Below are 18,153 nucleotides of genomic sequence, written 5' to 3' on the forward strand. Positions count from 1 at the left end.
CCCCACCACGACACTACCTCGCAGCCAGGACTGTTTTTGTAAGGAGAGTGAGCTCCCTCATCAACGAAAAAGCTACCACCGACGTCGCCACCAGCATAACCGAAGATAACCCTTCCTTGACTGCAGTCACTGTAAAATTCATCCCTGTGCAGGACAGCCACCTCTCCACTATGAAGGTCACCTTCACCTCGCCTGAGGAAGCTACCTCTGCTACCACCAACGGCTTCCGGTGCTTCGGCCTCGCTTGTACACCCCGACAAATAACAAGAGAACATTACTACCAGCTACGACAGTGTTTTAAGTGCTATAGTTATGAGCACTTCACTAAACATTGCCCGTCTCCGGACCAACGGTGCAGCAAGTGCGCCGAGAATCACCACTTCAAACAATGCACCAGCGACTTCCTCAAATGCCTTCTCTGCCAAGGTCACCATACTGCCGTCTCTGCTGAGTGTCCACAAAGACGTCAAGAAATACAGAAGATGACCGAAGCCAGGCAAGCCAACACCACACGACGAGAACCGTCAACATTCAACGTGCAAGCCACCAACTTTCCTCTGCTTCCGGAAGGGGGCGGAGCTTCTGCACAGACTGCATCCCATTGGGGCCCTGGGGCCCAGCCCGCCAACCAATCATCGACGCAGCAGCGACAGCCACAACTTTACTCTGCTGAATCAACAAGCCAGCCCTCACCACACCAGATGCTGCTCCCTAACAGGAACCATAATGTCATAATGGGACTCATCCGCACTGCTGAAATGATTGCAGGCACGAACACCAAGGAATTTGTACGAATTCTGAACATTATGTACGCTGACAACGGTTTGCCAACATTTACTGTTCGTGACGAGCTCTTCACAACAACAGCCTCAGCCAACACCAATGCTATGACTTCAGCAACAAATACCACTTCTGCTTCTAACATCAACATCACCATGTCTTCAACTGCATTGGCAGATATCCTGTCTGCTGACGCCCACCCTGTGCAACCTGCTACAGACTCTGCTACATCCTTGCACACTGCTACTACTCCAGACGAACCATCTACTTCTCCAGACGAACCATCTACTTCTCCAGTGGTACCTGAGACTGCACCAACTTCACCAGCTTCACCAGAAAATACACCAGCCGCACCTGAGACTACACCAGCTTCACAGGTACCTACACCTGATGCTTCTGCAAACCAACACTTGTTTTCCGATGATGACTCTACTGCCTCGATTGACGTTGAAGCACAATCACCATCTCCAGCAACAGAGGAGTCTCCAAGAGTCTCCGCACTATATGATCAACGTGAAAAACTTACACTTGGAACTCCCGAATACAGACGCCTCTCCAGCAAAATACTCAACACAAGGTATGCGGAATGCCTGCTGAATGATCCAAACTCAAAGTACACACTTAGGAACGAAGTAATATATATTGAATGCGACGAAACCACATTGTCAAAGGACCTTTTCCCACCAGACTACGCCGAGTACAAACATCAAATGATTACTCGAAGCAAGAAGAAAGAAGAAACACCAAATTGAAGAAGAAGAAGACACCACCTGAAGACAGATTGTTTCCACCTTGAATGTTGAAGCACTGCCACCGCCGCCTTCCAGACCCGCCTCCAAGCCTAGCCAGTTGTTGGGTTGTTTGCAGCATCGACGTATTGCCACGCAGCTGGGTTTAGCCCTGGCACTTTTTTCTTCAACTTCAGCATTTCCTCTCACCGACTACTCTTCAGCTGTCCCCACTTCTAGGCTCGCCCCAACGGGCATCTTCTCCTGTATTATTCAGATTCAGATTCAGGAGAGAAGGTTAGTGACTTACCCAGTAGGGTGACCAGGAGAGGGATCCACCGCACCACCATAGTCGATCACCACCTGTCTTGGTTATCCTGCACAAAACACACAACCCAATTAGTCACATGTCACGTAATGTACCTCCTATTTCCTTATGATAGATGTCGTTCACTGAACATTATACTGTATATACATATCTTGAATTAAACAAATTTCATGTGTGTGATAAGCATGGGGTACAGAACGGTATTAATGTTTGTGCGGTAATGTTGTTATTATTTGTATTATTATTAATGCTTGTTGGGAGGTGAGTGTACTCACCTAGTTGTGTTTGCAGGGGTTGAGCTCTGGCTCTTTGGTCCCGCCTCTCAACCGTCAATCAACAGGTGTACAGATTACTGAGCCTATTGGGCTCTATCATATCTACACTTGAAACTGTGTATGGAGTCAGCCTCCACCACATCACTTCGTAATGCATTCCATTTGTCAACCACTCTGACACTAAAAAAGTTCTTTCTAATATCTCATCAGCTATCTCAGTGTGCTTCATCAGTTAAGTGTGGCTGGAACCATCTTAAAACTTTAACTTGCAAATACGATCTTCATTTTGCTTAGAGGGTGATTATGGTGGTGTGAGTGAGTGTCAAGTTGGCTGGGAGTGTGTGCGAGTGTTGCGTTAGTGGTGGTTGTGTGAGAGTGTGCAGATGGTGGGTAGTGTAGCAAGGCGAGTGTACTCACTGTGTGCACTGACGAACCAGACTTTCTATTCTTCCATGAGCGGAGTGAAAACTGCCCTCCCTTCTCCACCCGCCTCATACTTATACTCTTCCCTGGGTATAAAAACTTGTTCATCCTGCCCACCATTAACAGGCGGAGACGCGGCCGTGCATTCTCAAACACCACTTATTGTCGCGCACATTCACATGTATACTCCCATGTACACTCCCATGTATACTCCCATGTATACTCCCATGTATACTCCCATGTACACTCCCATGTATACTCCCATGTATACTCCCATGTATACTCCCATGTATACTCCCATGTACACTCCCTACATGGCTGTATGTCTGTCTCTCTCTCTGTCTCTCTCTCTCTCTCTTTCTTTCTTTCTTTCTTTCTCTTTCTTTCTCTTTCTTTCTTTTTTTTCTTTCTTTATTTCTTTCTTTCTCTTTCTCTTTCTTTCTTTCTTTCTCTCTTTCTCTCTCTCTTTCTCTTTCTTTCTTTCTCTCTTTCTTTCTTTCTCTTTCTTTCTCTCTTTCTTTCTCTCTTTCTCTTTCTTTCTTTCTCTCTTTCTTTCTCTCTTTCTCTTTCTTTCTTTCTCTTCCTTTCTCTCTTTCTTTCTCTCTCTTTCTCTTTCTCTCTTTCTCTCTCTTTCTCTTTCTCTCTCTTTCTTTCTCTCTCTCTTTCTCTCTCTCTTTCTTTCTCTCTTTCTTTCTCTTTCTTTTTCTTTCTCTCTTTCTCTCTTTCTCTCTCTTTCTCTATCTTTCTCTCTTTCTTTCTCTCTCTTTCTTTCTTTCTTTTTCTTTCTCTCTCTCTCTTTCTTTCTCTTTCTTTCTCTCTTTCTTTCTCTCTTTCTTTCTCTCTTTCTCTCTTTCTTTCTCTCTTTCTCTCTCTTTCTTTCTCTCTTTCTCTCTCTTTCTTTCTTTCTTTCTCTTTCTTTCTCTCTTTCTCTCTTTCTTTCTCTCTTTCTCTCTTTCTCTCTCTCTTTCTTTCTCTCTTTCTTTCTCTCTTTCTCTCTCTCTTTCTCTTTCTTTCTCTCTTTCTTTCACTCTTTCTCTTTCTTTCTCTCTTTCTCTTTCTCTCTTTCTTTCTTTCTCTTTCTTTCTCTCTTTCTCTTTCTTTCTCTCTCTTTCTTTCTCGCTTTCTTTCTCTTTTTCTTTCTCTTTCTTTCTCTCTTTCTTTCTTTCTTTCTTTCTTTCTTTCTTTCTCTCTTTCTTTCTCTCTTACTCTTTCTTTCTCTCTTTCTCTTTCTTTCTTTCTGTCTTTCTCTTTCTTTCTTTCTTTCTCTTTCTTTCTGTCTTTCTTTCTTTCTCTTTCTTTCTTTCTCTTTCTTTCTCTTTCTTTCTTTCTCTCTTTCTTTCTTTCATTCTATACTAATATACTTTCTATACTTTTCTATACTTTCTATACTAATATATATTAGTATATTTTGGTAGCAGTCTTTCTTGTAAACATATATTAAATATGACCGAAAAAGTAAGATTAATAATTCTAACACGAATTTTCTCAATATTTGTTTTTTTTCACTGTTGATGGTAATTGAAAAATCAATTCTCCAAAATTCATTTTTATTTCTAGTCTGACGCGATACTTGAACGCGTTTCGTAATAACTTATTACATTTTCAAAGACTTTAGTTTACACACGTGTGTAATGACTGTATCTGTATCAATGTAACGATCACTTACACATGAAATATTTTGTTCCTTCCTCATGTTTAGTAATTTAGTTGTACGGGGGCATCCGAGGATAATCCTTATGGCTTCGTTTTGCATGTTTTCCAGCCCTCCAAGCATTCTCTCAGGCACTAGAGCAAGCATGGGTGCAGCAGAATCACAGACCTAATATCCAAGTTGCCCCTAAACGACTTGTCGCAGAAAACTGTTTTCTTTATTGAGGAGTATTATAGGGTAACTAAAGTGCATGTTCACCACAACTCGACTGACGACTGAAAAGGTGATAACAAACACCACTGCCAACATGGCACTTGTTGGCTCCAGCTATGATGGTTCTGCATGTATGAATTTACATGTGCCACTAACACAAGTGGCCTCGACAAGGACAGGAAGCCAGCGGCTTGTCGAAAGTCTCACCCATTTGCCGTGATGATCTTTTCCAGTTGTAATGTTAAAGTTACCAGTTTTGTTATTTACGGGTTCGGTGGGTAGGCGAGTCCATTGATTTATAATGATGTGGGTGAAAAGGCATCTCCTCTTGACAACACAATGGATTGTTGAGCTTGAACCCATTGCTCGTTTTTTGTGTTAAATCTGACCTTTTGAAGAAATTTTCCGGATCAATATTCTCAGTTTTACAGTATTTTTAAAGGTTTCAATGAGATCCGCCCTGTCATGCCTGGTTTGCAGTTTTTTTTTTATCCCCATGGCCCTCAACCGTTTCTGATATGCGAGTTTACTTTATTTATTAATTTATTTATTTATTTATTTATTTATTTATTAATTAATTTATTTATGCATATACAAGAAGGTACATTGGGAATGTGAGGATACATAAAATGGTAATTACAGTCTTGTAAAGCCACTAGTACGCGCAGCGTTTCGGGCAGGTCCTTAATCTAAGAAAATTTTAAGTAGGTAAATACTTGCAAAATTTATATAAAAAAATAAATGATGAGTTACATGGCAAGAAAAAAAAAAGATGAGAGAAAATTGTAGGTACAGTATATTAAAGCACATAGGTAGCTAAGATTGATTGCAATGACAGCTTGAATGGTAGTTGACAAAAATTGGTAGGCACAATACAGCATATGGCTAGCACATAAAAGAAGACAGCAATGAACACAATGATAAGGTTGTTTGGGTTAAATACATAACAATTAGGAGATTGGGTAACACTAGGTACAGAGCAAATTTAAAGCTCAGTGTAGGAAACTAAGATGAAGAAATTAGGTACTTTTTGGTTTTGCTTTTAAATAAGGCAAAAGTTTTACAGTTTTTCAATTCACTAGGGAGTGAGTTCCATAGACTAGGTCCCTTAATTTGCATAGTGTTTACACAGATTAAGTTTGACCCTGAGGATATCAAAGAGAGATTTATTTCTGGTGTGGTGATAATGGGTCCTATTACATCTGTCCAGGGAGAGTTTCAGAGCATGGTTTGCATTTAAGAACAGGGTTTTGTAAATGTAGTTGACACAAGAGAATATGTGGACGGAGTTCATATTTAGCAAGTTTAGGGATTTAAACAAGGGAGCTGAGTGTTGTCTGAAAGCAGAGCTTAACTCTGGAATGATTTTTGTTGTCCGGTGTTGGACTTTCTCCAGAGCAGCTATGACCTTCTGAAGATGGTCACCATGCTTGGATACAGTAATCCAAATGGGGGCACACCAGAGATTTCTACAATTGGATCACTACCTTCTTTTCCTTAAAGTCAAAGATACGCCTAATTATTCCAAGTGTTTGAACATGAGAATATAAGAACAAAGGTAACTGCAGAAGGCCTATTGGGCCATACGAGGCAGCTCCTATCCATAACCATCCACTCCCACTCATATACATGTCCAGCATTTGCTAATTTGCCGACGATACAAAATCGGTAGGGAAATTAACACGGAAGACGACTCACTATCACTTCAAGTTGATCTAAATAGGGTTTTGAAATGGTCAAAAAATTGACAGATGCAGTTTAATGCTGATAAATGTTAAGTTTTGGGGGCTAGGTAATTATGATGGTTACAAGATACGAGCTGGATGGTGTATAGACTGCGAAGTCGCATTAATGATTATTAGGATATTAATGGAATATTAAAAGTATCAACACAAGACAGAATGCGAAACAATGGGTATAAATTGGAAAAGTTTAGATTTAGGAAAGACTTGGGTAAATACTGGTTCGGTAACAGGGTTGTTGATTTGTGGAACCAATTACCACGAAACGTAGTGGAGGTGGGGACCCTCGATTGTTTCAAGCGTGGGTTGGACATGTATATGAGTGGGATTGGGTGGTTATAAATAGGAGCTGCCTCGTATGGGCCAATAGGTCTTCTGCAGTTACCTTTGTTCTTATACTCTTATGACAGAACCTTGAGGCACTCCACTAACAACATTATCCCACTCTGACTTAACCCCATTTATACTAACTCTGTTTCCTTTGGAATAGCCATGCCTTAATCCATCTTAATATAGCACCCCCAATACCATGAGCCTATTTTTTTAATCAGTCTTTCATGTGGCACTGTATCAAAAGCTTTGCTTAAGTCAAGGTACACAACATCACAATCCTTACCACTATCAACTGCCTCAACTATGCTAGAATAAAAAGATAACAAATTTGTAAAACATGAACGGCCATTTATAAAACCATGTTGCGACTCGTTTATTAATTTTTGTTTTTCAAGATGAAGACGAATTGTATTTGCAATTATCGATTCAAATAACTTTCCACAATAGACGTTAGGCTAATTGGTCGATAGTTTGACGCAAGTGATCTATCTCTTTTTTTTTTTAAACTGGTACTACATTAGCAACCTTCCATGACTGTGGCACTCTGCCTGACTCTATTGATTTGTTAAATATGGTAGACAGTGGCTCGCAAAGCTCCTTTTTGCATTCTTTAAGCACCCTGGCAAACACTTCATCCGGCCCTGGGGATTTGTTTGTCTTGAGTTTTACTATTTGTTTAATTACATCCTCCCTGGTAACTGCTAAACTAGTCAACCTGTCCTCGTCCCCACCCACATAGACTTGTTCGGCTGAAGGCATTTTGTTAAGTTCCTTTTTAGTAAATACAGATATAAAATATTTGTTAAAAATACTACTCATCTCCTCGTCATTATCCGTTATTTGACCTGTCTCAGTTTTTAATAGACCTATCCTTTCCCTAGTCTTAGTTCGATATAACTGAAGAAAAACTTTAGGATTTGTCTTCGCTTGCCCTGCTATGCGAACCTCGTAGTTTCTTTTTGCTTTCCTTATCTCTTTTTTAACATTTCTAACCAGTTGTACGAATTCCTGTTCTAAACTGACTTTCCCATTCTTAATCCTGTTGTACCACGCTCTCTTTTTACCTATAAGGTTCTTCAGATCCTTTGTTATCCACTTTGGGTCATTAGTATTCGATCTATTCAATTGGTATGGTATATTACCTTCTTGTGCTTTGCTTAGAATATTCTTAAATAAGTTATATTTTGAATCCACATCGAAATCCCCTTTTACGTCACGTATCGCTGGGTTCATGTCCCGCTCCAAGACCGGCCCCCACCCCATACCCAAGACTTTCCAATCAATTTGTCCCCGTCCCCCCCTCCCCCCCCAAAAAAAAATCTTTGGCTATTGAAGTCAGCTTTTCGAAAATCTGGCACTTTAACAATTTTCTCCTACAGGTCTATTCCATTCTATGCTAAATCTGATTTCTGTGTGATCACTGTTCCCTAGCTCACTCCCTATTTCGATGTCATTAATTTGTTTTCCTGTTAACACTAAATCTAAATTATTATTTTCCCGCGTTGGTTCCTTAATGTGTTGGCTAAGAAAACAATCGTCAATTCTAGAAAATCTTCTGCTTCATTATTCCCTGTTCTGTTAGACCAGTTTATTCCACTAAAATTAATGTCACCCGTGACACAAATATATGCTTTTTTATATTAATTTAGAAATTGTATATGTTTTTTTAATATTAATTACCGTGACTCAGTTTGAAATGTAATTTTGTTGCAAGAACTACACTTGAAGGCAGTTGTTGTCCTTCAATAAACCTTCCGTGAATGTGCTGGTTATTAAAGGGTGTTGTATACATTATTGGCGCGCCGCTCACTCACGTCTCCCACACACAACACTGACCTGTGAGCTCCACTTTTATAATTCAACACACTGCTCTTATTATGTACTTTATTTGACAAGTTTACAGTGTCATGAGAATCTTTAGGGTATCTTCCGTAACCTTATAAGTTGCTTTAATTTATTTCACACATGGCATGGCTTAATTTATTGATGGATATTTTTCAAGTGTTTTAAGTAATTCAACAGTACACATGTACTGTATTTTACACAACTTTAATGTTATTTATATGGTTGTGATTGGAGAGGTAGGCAGTCGAGGGGGTCCCAGGAGAGGAAGGTAGGTCGGAGTTGGGGTAGGTGGTAAAGAGGGAGAGAAAACACCATTGTTTTCCCATTAACAATGGCGATTTTTTTATTAAAAATATTAAGCAAATTTATAAAGAGGTGCTACATATAGGGAAAACTGACCAGTGCCACCTTCCTCGAGCGGCCAAATGTAATACTGCCAAAATATCCAGTGCGTTTTTTAATTAAGTTCTTTAAAAGGTACTTTTTTTTTTAGGTAAGTGTCTTGAGTGGCGCCGTTCCCGGGTTATTTTGGTAAGTACAGTATTTGACTTTTTATCCGTGTTCATGGTGTAGTAATGCTCACATCACTGGTCTTGTCACAGGTGGTGTCATGCTTGAACCTCGTGTAGGGGTTATAGAAGTAAACAGTGCATCTATGTATAGTGATTATTTTACTGTGTGACAAGACGTAACGCTCAAGGCTAGAGGTTGTAACAACAATGTTACAACCCGCGCCACACTTTCCTTCATCACAAATTTCCATCACATGTGGAATGAAGCTCGCCTATTTGGCTGCACCAGAATGAATGTTTCAGCCGAGTATGTTACAAAATGTTTATAATAAGTGTTCGATAAGAAAATGAGTGGTGTCATGTAGTGAGGGTAACTGCAGTGTTGATCCCTCTCAGCAATGTTAAGTCCAAAATATTATCAAATATTGGGATCAAACTATAGCTACGAGAGTATGATTAAGTATATAATTATATTAGTGACTCCACTATTACAAGCACACACTGTGGTAAATATTTACACTTTGCTGACCGATTCACAACCCTGATGATGATAACCCACTCTACAAAATGGATTGGAGATTGGGTTGTTATAATCAGTACATAGAGCGAAAGTGACTGGACGCAAACATTCAAAATTTGGACGTTGGATTGAGGTAACAATCCATCCACGTTTTGACTCTTACTGTGATTTGAAACTAAGTAAACATATGAAACAAATAACTAAAAAATCAAATCTAAGCTATCTTAGGCTAACTGAACAATCCTAGGCCTAATACTGTGTGTGCATAATGTGAAGCCTATGGAAAATTTAACTAGGCCAAGTTATAATGGATTGTATTTTCTTTTTAAGTTTCGTTTACTTTTAAACAATTTAAGAAGTTTAAAGTAGTCAAATGTGGACTTGTTCGTATGCAAGAGTTCATATTATGTACATATGGGTAACAGGCTCTATGTATACTATCAGTTTGTAGGACTGGTTGTTTTATTACACGCGGCCCTCCCACCTGACAAGGTTTGCTTCGCTGCTAAAAGGTTACAAGAGTAAGGAAGGTGGAGCTGCAAGCTAAACGCCATGAGTGTATATATATGTATATATATATATATATATATATATATATATATATATATATATATTTATATATATATATTTATATATATATATTTATATATTTATATATATTTATATATATATATATATTTATATATATTTATATATATATATTTTTTTTTTTTTTTTTTAATTTTTTTTTAATAGGGAAGGGATTCCTGTCCAGAAGCGGAGGAGCTTCAAGAGATCCATAACCTTTAGGCATTTGTCTTGTATGTTTTGTAACCTTTAAATACACAATAAAGGAAAAATATATATATATATATATATATATATATATATATATATATATATATATATATATATATATATATATATATATATATTTATATATATATATTGTCAGACCAAGAACGAAGGATTAAGACAGGAACTTCCTTAAGTACTTTCGTATTTAATACATCTTCAGAAGGATGGATTTACAGTTCAGTGGGTGTGGATATATAGGCAGGAAAGAGGTGAGGTGAGGTACATTGTCTTAATGAGATAGTGGTATATTAATAATGTATTAGTGAGATAAATTTATATCAATGATCCTACTTGAATTGCCTTTTAACTGAGCAATCAAAAATACATCCAAATTATACAAACCACTACTAATATTGAAATTACATGATTTTGTAATCTGTATTAAAGCAGATTCAATAATGTTCCTATTGAAAATGCTTTTACAATTCGTTACTGATGAAGCCTTCTCCCAATCAGTTGGATCAGAACTTGCTTACAAATGAACAAACAAAGCATTAGACAATTGACTGTGACTTAGAGTATTTGTTGCGCAGTTCTAAATTTCAAATCTTTGTATAGTATTTACAAGGTCTTTACAAGGTATTTTGTAAATGACACAATTATCACTACGAGTTCTGTTTCTAACTAATAGTTTTCAAACATTATGTTCGTAATTAAACAATACATGTATATAAAAAAATTTCAAGGCCTTTACAATATTTTCGAACCCAGAAAAATACAGTAAGCTTAACACATTTTTGGGGTGAATTTTCTCACTGTATATATTATTATAATATGTACAACGTGCTTTGTTATGGCAAATTTCCAAAAAACTCTGTGGATAACAAACTTTTGTTGTAAGTTTGCTGTAGCAAAGCACGTCGTACATATTATAATATGTAAACATATGTGTTACAATATATAAAAAAAAAACAGAATATGAATGTTTTGGAGGATTTTCAGCACAAAATATAATGAAAGGAGGTTTTCTTAGCAGGTTAGTGATTATTGAGGACTTGCTAAAGACAGATTGAGCAAAAGTACTTGAATTAGAACAAGAAAATGAAGCTCTCAGGAATGAGTTTCGCACTTTAAAAAGTATTCGTCAGCAAGGCAGGTGAATTATCATCTTAATATATTCAGGAAGACAGGGGAATTATCATCTTAATATATTCAGCAAGGCAGGTGAATTATCATCTTAATATATTCAGCAAGGCAGGTGAATTATCACCTTAATATATTCAGCAAGGCAGGTGAATTATCATCTTAATATATTCAGCAAGGCAAGGGGAATTATCACCTTAATATATTCAGCAAGGCAGGTGAATTATCACCTTAATATATTCAGCAAGGCAAGGGGAATTATCACCTTAATATATTCAGCAAGGCAGGTGAATTATCACCTTAATATATTCAGCAAGGCAGGTGAATTATCACCTTAATATATTCAGCAAGGCAGGGGAATTATCACCTTAATATATTCAGCAAGGCAGGTGAATTATCACCTTAATATATTCAGCAAGGCAGGTGAATTATCACCTTAACAGACACTGGTAAGATACAGGAGGAACAAATCCAGGAACTAGTGAATGAAAATGAGGGATGAAGAGTAAAGAGTGGTGAATTTAAAGAAATTAAAAAGAAAATAGTCTCCTATGGTGAACAAGTCAAAAGAACCCTATTTACTAACAGACAAGCAGAGATAAACTTCATGGACAACTCACATAAAGCAGGTTAATAAACTAGAAAAATACAAAGAGGAAATAAGAGAAACGTGCGCAAGTTGTACAAGAGAGATGATCAAGGAAGTGTGTGTGTACGTCGAAACCAGAAATGACCAACAAGAAACAGAAGTTAGGCAAGCAAATAGGAAAGAACTGGTTACCAACAGTAAATTAATACAAAACACTGCAGATAGAAGTAAGTCCATAATAATTTCTGGGTGTTTAGCAAAGGAAATATCATCATAAGTGGACAGAGCAGCAGAAGAGATGAAAATCATTGACAAAATAGTAGGTTTAGGAGGCGGCCTCGGTTCAAAGGAAAATGTCAGTGATATTAGGAGGATAAGAAAATGAGACAAGAATCGGCTCTTAAGGGTGATTTATTGGAGTGAAACAAAAGATGGAAGGGCTTAGAAATGCCAGGAAATTGCAGAGTGACGAGGCTGGCAAACTTTGGGCATTAAGATAAGTCCTCTCAAAGGAAGACAGAGAAAATCTTAAAACAAACCGCGATGAAGCGAAATTTGTAAATGGAATAAAAATGTAGAAGAAAGAACTATTTTCTACAAAGTGTTAGAGACTGGGAAGATAGTGAAATGGTACATAAAAAGAAGGCAACAAAATCATTAGAGGAAGGGGGAGTAAAGGACAAAGGAAAAGGGAACGTGTTACAGAAAATTGTATATACCAACATAGCTGGAGTTGTTGTTATTAACATCTCTATTGACAAAATTTTATTACAATTTTGCCTAATCCGAGGATATCAATTAAGCCTTATTAAAGTGAGGATAATGGTGGTATTGACTGTCACGCAGGACAGAGGGTCATAGACAAGACAATAAGTCTAAACTGTACACACATGTATATCATGGTTACAATCAATGTTTTAATGTATGAATATGTAAAAAACAACTTTGTATTGTGCACTGCCACACAAGGGCAGGGATGGATGGGTTCATAAGTGATGCAGCTTAGAAGTAATAGAAATAATATTTATATTATTTATATTTACAATTTATATCTAGAAGCCGCCGTAGCGTCCTCCGCGGCCTCTCACTCCACAGTTCCACCCACACGTCACACCTCCAACCAATTACTTCTTTTTTTTCTATTTCATAGCTGGAGTAAGATAAAAATGGAGGCAGAACTTGTGTACATTTTAATGTTATAATAACGATAATTTCACTTCATTGTACGGAGGATGGAGTAACAAAAGTTGTAGAGGCAGGCGAGCGGCAACTGGTGGGCTGGCAGACGTGGTGGTAGTGAGAACGTGGGCGTGTTAGTGCTAGAGGGATACCATGAAGAAAGGTCCCAGGTTGTGCTGTTGGGCAATGTAGAAGGGGAGGCCAGAGAGGGCCAGGGAGGAGTCCGGGATGTGCAGGTGTGGGTAAGGCATATCTTTCTTCCAGCCGTCCACTCTTAGCATGCCGTCGGCCCCGATGCTGACGCGCTCTCTGTTGAAGGGTGGGAAAGCAGTAACAACCTTTTCCAGCACAGGGGGCAGGCTGTCCAGTGAAGGCGAGGGAGGGTCAGCGTCCTGTAAGTCCTTGTACTGAGCGAGTGCTTCCTCACCTGTTAACCCTAACAGAGGCAAACGATGGAAGGAACTACCTGCGCCAATGTTATGCTCCCGATTGTATTTCAGTTGCGTATTTTTGTTAGAGACTTGTGTTAGGAAGGTAACATTAGGAGCTACGCTTGGCGACGGGACCAGCGTTTTCCTTGTAAATGATGACGATAATTTAGGTTGGTGTCGACCTGCAGCAGCTGCCTCCCCCTCCACGGCTGACTCTGACCTGCTGCTGCTCACAGGGTGTTGAAGTATATGTCGTTGCCAGTGACCACTTGTGTGGTTACTGGCTGCGGTGTGTACACGTGTTGTGTTAGTCTTGGCATGTTGACCGTCAACGTCTGCTTTATTGATCTGGCCCATTTTAACCTGGGTATTATGCTGTGTATACTCTGGAACAAATAGTTTTCCTAAAGTACTCCTCTTAGTGTTAGGTGGTGGTGCAAATAACCGAGTATCTCGCAGGATAGGCTGACTTTCATCACTGCTAATTTGTGGTCGTTGGGGGCGGCGTTTTCTCAGATGCGGTATGAATATATCTTGTTGGGAGCCGCTGCTGTGGCCTACGTCACGCTTACGTTGAGCCAGTTTGGTCTGCTGTCCAACTTCTGTGGGCAAGAAGTAGACAGGCTGGCGGGGTTTTGTAGGCTGTATAGGCACTTCTCTGCTTGCTTGAAGTTTTAGTAGTTGTTCGGGTGATGCCAGTAGAGTTGCGTGGCCACCTGTCCCCACAATGGTTGCAATCTCCACACTTACCGGCCTCCTTCGGTGATTGAGAGCCTTCTGCGGGGCTGTTGAATTAGAGGTAGACTCCTGGGACTCGCCATCAAGAGTTAATTTTCCTTCTCCCTCTCTACTGTGTGTTGAAGGTTCATATAATGGAGGCAAATTTTGAAGCTTTGTAGATTTCTGGCGAGGCATTGAGGTAGTTATTGTGGCTGGTGCCGAGACCCTGACTAGTGGGGTTGTTGGCCCTGGTTCTGCTGGCTGCTCTGAAAATGATTGTCTAGATTTATTTAATGGTGAAGTTAGACGATTTAGTGGTTTTCCTAGGGAAATGTTGTGTACACCAAGTGTAACATCTTCACTGCTCACGGAACTGGGCCGTGTTGTATTTGTGTAAGAGGAGAGAGGGCGTGTGGGATGTGACTTGTCCTCAGGGTGGTGGTTACCTTCCATGGACGGTAGGTCTTGATGTACGTGAGCACGTGTGGTAGTGCGAGTGTGTCCTGGTCGCGGGGGGTTTAATGCGTGTGTTGTGCGTGCATGTCCAGGACGCGGGGGGATGAAGGAGGGAGGCGGAGTGATAGGCTTACGAGGTCTGCTTCGCCTGGTGGTAGGGTGCCGCTGTGAATGTGGTTGCTGTTGTGTTCTGCCGGAGACGTTGGTTGGGTGTGTTGGTGTGGCTGCTGGGGGCTTGTCTGGTGTCTCCGTGTGTTCCTTATAGTCTTCATCATCATAATAGTAGTCATAATCATTATTGTTTTCATTTGAGTTAATTTTAATGGTTTCTTTTCCGATGTTTTGATTAAGAAACTCGAAGACTTGACCAAATTCGTCAAATTGTTTGGGGTCAGGTAATAGAAGTGAACCCCTTAAGTTTTCATCACCACTTCTTGGACTGTCTGTTTTGTGTGTTATAGGCTTAGCAAGCTGGGAAGATAAGAGTTTGTTGTCGAGGACTGATGCTTGTGTGTGGTTCTGGGGTGTCTGTATTACCAGTGGATGTACTCTTAACTGCTGCGGTAACTCTTGGGGTACATTCAGGTGATGTGCTGAAGTTTGTGGTTGGTGTTGAGGGTTGGGTGGTGCGTGGTGCAGCTGGCTGGGTGGATGGCTCGGCACCTGGTGGGGCGCTCCTGCTTCCTGTTCAGGGCGCACAGCTGGCACCTGTGATCCAATAATTGGATTATGAAATGCGTTAAATGGATAGTTAAAGTAATAAAATGGGTCCTGTAGTGAGTGGGGCGTTATAGTAAATTGTGCAGCAGGGGATGACTGGGGAACAGCGTGAGGGGCTGGTGTCAGAGTGTCACTCTCGTGCAGCTGAGAGGCGGGCAAAATGCTTCTGTGGTGTAGTGGAGGCAACTCGCCTGCCTCGTCTACAGGCACTAAGTGTGATACCGCTGCACCATGTACCCTTGGGATGCTTGAGAGACTTGTTCTGGAGTGTGGAACTGAAGGTAAGTTTGTTCCTCCAAAATTTAACTGACTAAGAGAAGACTTTAAATGTGGGTTTGTGCCATGATGGTCAACGTTTGAGTGTGTAGAAACGTTGCCAGATGATAACTTCCCTCTCAAATTTTCTGTTTGTGCTGTGTGTTCAGGTGCATTCAGAGATTCTGCCTGTTTAATCCGAAATAATTGATGATCTTGTGACTGTTCACGATTGATAATTGGTAATTGGAAAGGCATAGACGTCTGGCCGTGCGCTAGTAATGATGGCTGGACTTCACCTCTGGATTCTTCGCTCAAATTAATTTCTGGCATGCCACTGTGTAGTGAGGCAAATGATAGCAGGTGAGTAGCGATGGGAAGCACCACTGCGGGAAGAGACTTCCTGGCTCCCTCAGGAGTCTTGCGGTTTCCATGATCCTGGATGTTCACCCCCGACTCTATTTCATTGAGGTGGGCGTTGGTGTGTGGCGAGACGGGTGGCGGAGTGGGTGCAGGTCGGGGCGTTGTGAGGGTGGGCCTAGATGGTGGCCAGTAAGGCTGCGCGGGTATGAGGCCTCGCTCTCCTGGGTTAGTGATGGACACCTGGGCAATTGGCACACGGCTCAGGTGTTGGCTCCTTCCAAGCCCACAAAAAATTCCTGTAATATAAACACATCTGTTATTACATTTTAACATAACATTTACAACAAACAAGGTAACATTTTCTACCTAATACAAGACAAGATGAAATTTACACACACACACACACGTGCGCGCGTACGTACGTACGTGTGTGTGTGATGTGTGCGAGAAACAACTACACGGCAATGAGAAGAGAGGCAGAAAGAAATTTTGAGAAGGGTTTGCAGACAAATGTAAAACAGAACCAGGTCTATTCTATAATTTCATAAACAACAAATTGCAGGTAAAGGATAATAATCAGAGGTTGAAAATGGGAAATAGATTCATGGAAAATGAAAAGGAAATGTGTGAAACATTAAACAAAAAGTTCCAAAGAGTGTTTATACAAAATTAAATCTTCAGGGAACCAGACATAATAAGAATTCCACAGAACAACATAGAGCACATAGAGGTGTCTAGAGACGAAGTGGAAAAAATGCTCAAGGAGCTAAATAAGAACAAAGCAGTTGGTCCAGATGGAGTTTCACCATGGGTTCAGAGAGAATGTGCACCTGAGCTCAGCATCCCTCTTCAACTGATTTTTTAGGCATCCCTGTTTACAGGAGTTGTAGCTGATGTGTGGAAAAAGGCTAACATAGTTCCAATCTACAAAAGTGGAAACAGGGAAGACCCCCCTTAATTATAGACCTGTATCATTGACAAGTGTAATCGTCAAAATATTGGAAAAATAATTAAAACTAAATGGGTAGAACACCTGGCGAAAAACGATATAATATCAGACAGACAGTATGGTTTTCGATCTGGAAGATCCTGTGTAACGAACTTACTCAGTTTTTATGATCGAGCCACAGAGATTTTATAGGAAAGAGATGGTTGGGTTGACTGCATCTATCTGGACCTAAAAAAGGCTTTCGACAGAGTTCCCCATAAGAGGTTGTTCTGGAAACTGGAACATATTGGAAGAGTGACAGGTAAGCTACTAACATAGATGAAAAATTTCCTAACCGACAGAAAAATGAGGGCCATAATCAGAGGCAATGTATCGGATTGGAGGAATGTCACGAGTGGAGTACCACAGGGTTCAGTTCTTGCACCAGTAATGTTCATTGTCTACGTAAACGATTTGCCAGTGGGAATACAGAATTATATGAATATGTTTCCTGATGATGCTAAGATAATAGGGAAGATAAGAAACCTAGATGATTGTCATGCTCTTCAAGATGACCTGGACAAAATAAGTATATGGAGCAACACTTGGCAATAGGAATTTAATGTGAATAAATTGTCATGTTATGGAAAGTGGAATTTGAGAACATAGACCCCACACAACCTATATATTATGTGAGAAATCTTTAAAGAATTCTGACTAAGAAAGGGATCTAGGGGTGGTTCTAGATAGGAAACTGTCACCTGAGGACCACATTAAGAACATTGTGCGAGCAGCCTATGCTACACTTTCTAACTTCAGAATTGCTTTTAAATACATGGATGGCGATATACTAAAGAAATTGTTCGACTTTTGTTAGGCCAAAGCTAGAATATGCAGCTGTTGTGTGGTGCCCATATCTTAAGAAGCACATCAACAAACTGGAGAAGGTGCAAAGACATGCTACTAAGTGGCTCCCAGAACTGAAGGGCAAGAGCTACGAGGAGAGGTTAGAGGCATTAAATATGCCAAAACTAGAAGATAGAAGAAAAAGAGGTGATATGATCATTACATACAAAATAGTAACAGGAATTGATAAAATCGACAGGGAAGATTTCCTGAGACCTGGAACTAAAAGAACAAGAGGTCATAGATTTAAACTAACGAAACAAAGCTGCCAGAGAAATATAAGAAAATTCACTTTTGCAAACAGTGTGGTAGACGGTTGGAACAAGTTAAGTGAGA

The 18,153-nt window shown here is 39.9% G+C and overlaps 2 protein-coding genes across 3 annotated transcripts in view; one reads left to right on the top strand and one right to left on the bottom strand.

The window, feature by feature from the left end:
- LOC123755724 (RING finger protein 17) overlaps positions 1 to 18,153 on the top strand; it is a 928,112-nt gene that overhangs the window by 283,666 nt on the left and 626,293 nt on the right. The window lies entirely within an intron of this gene.
- The window catches only part of LOC138349999 (uncharacterized), a 31,368-nt gene continuing 23,531 nt past the window's right edge, over positions 10,317 to 18,153 (bottom strand). Inside the window, exons 3-4 of one of the 2 annotated variants that reach the window (XR_011221970.1) lie at positions 11,467 to 16,279; positions 10,317 to 11,431 (exon numbers count right to left, since the gene is read on the bottom strand). Coding sequence is in view for 1 of the 2 variants with exons in the window: in XM_069300036.1 (XP_069156137.1) it covers positions 13,179 to 16,279 (3,101 nt within the window). In the remaining variant the exon portion in view is untranslated. Of the gene's footprint in view, positions 16,280 to 18,153 lie in introns of both variants that reach the window. The other variant, XM_069300036.1, reaches the window with a different exon arrangement.

Source organism: Procambarus clarkii, chromosome 43 (genome assembly GCF_040958095.1).
Source record: "Procambarus clarkii isolate CNS0578487 chromosome 43, FALCON_Pclarkii_2.0, whole genome shotgun sequence".
NCBI lineage: Eukaryota > Metazoa > Arthropoda > Malacostraca > Decapoda > Cambaridae > Procambarus > Procambarus clarkii.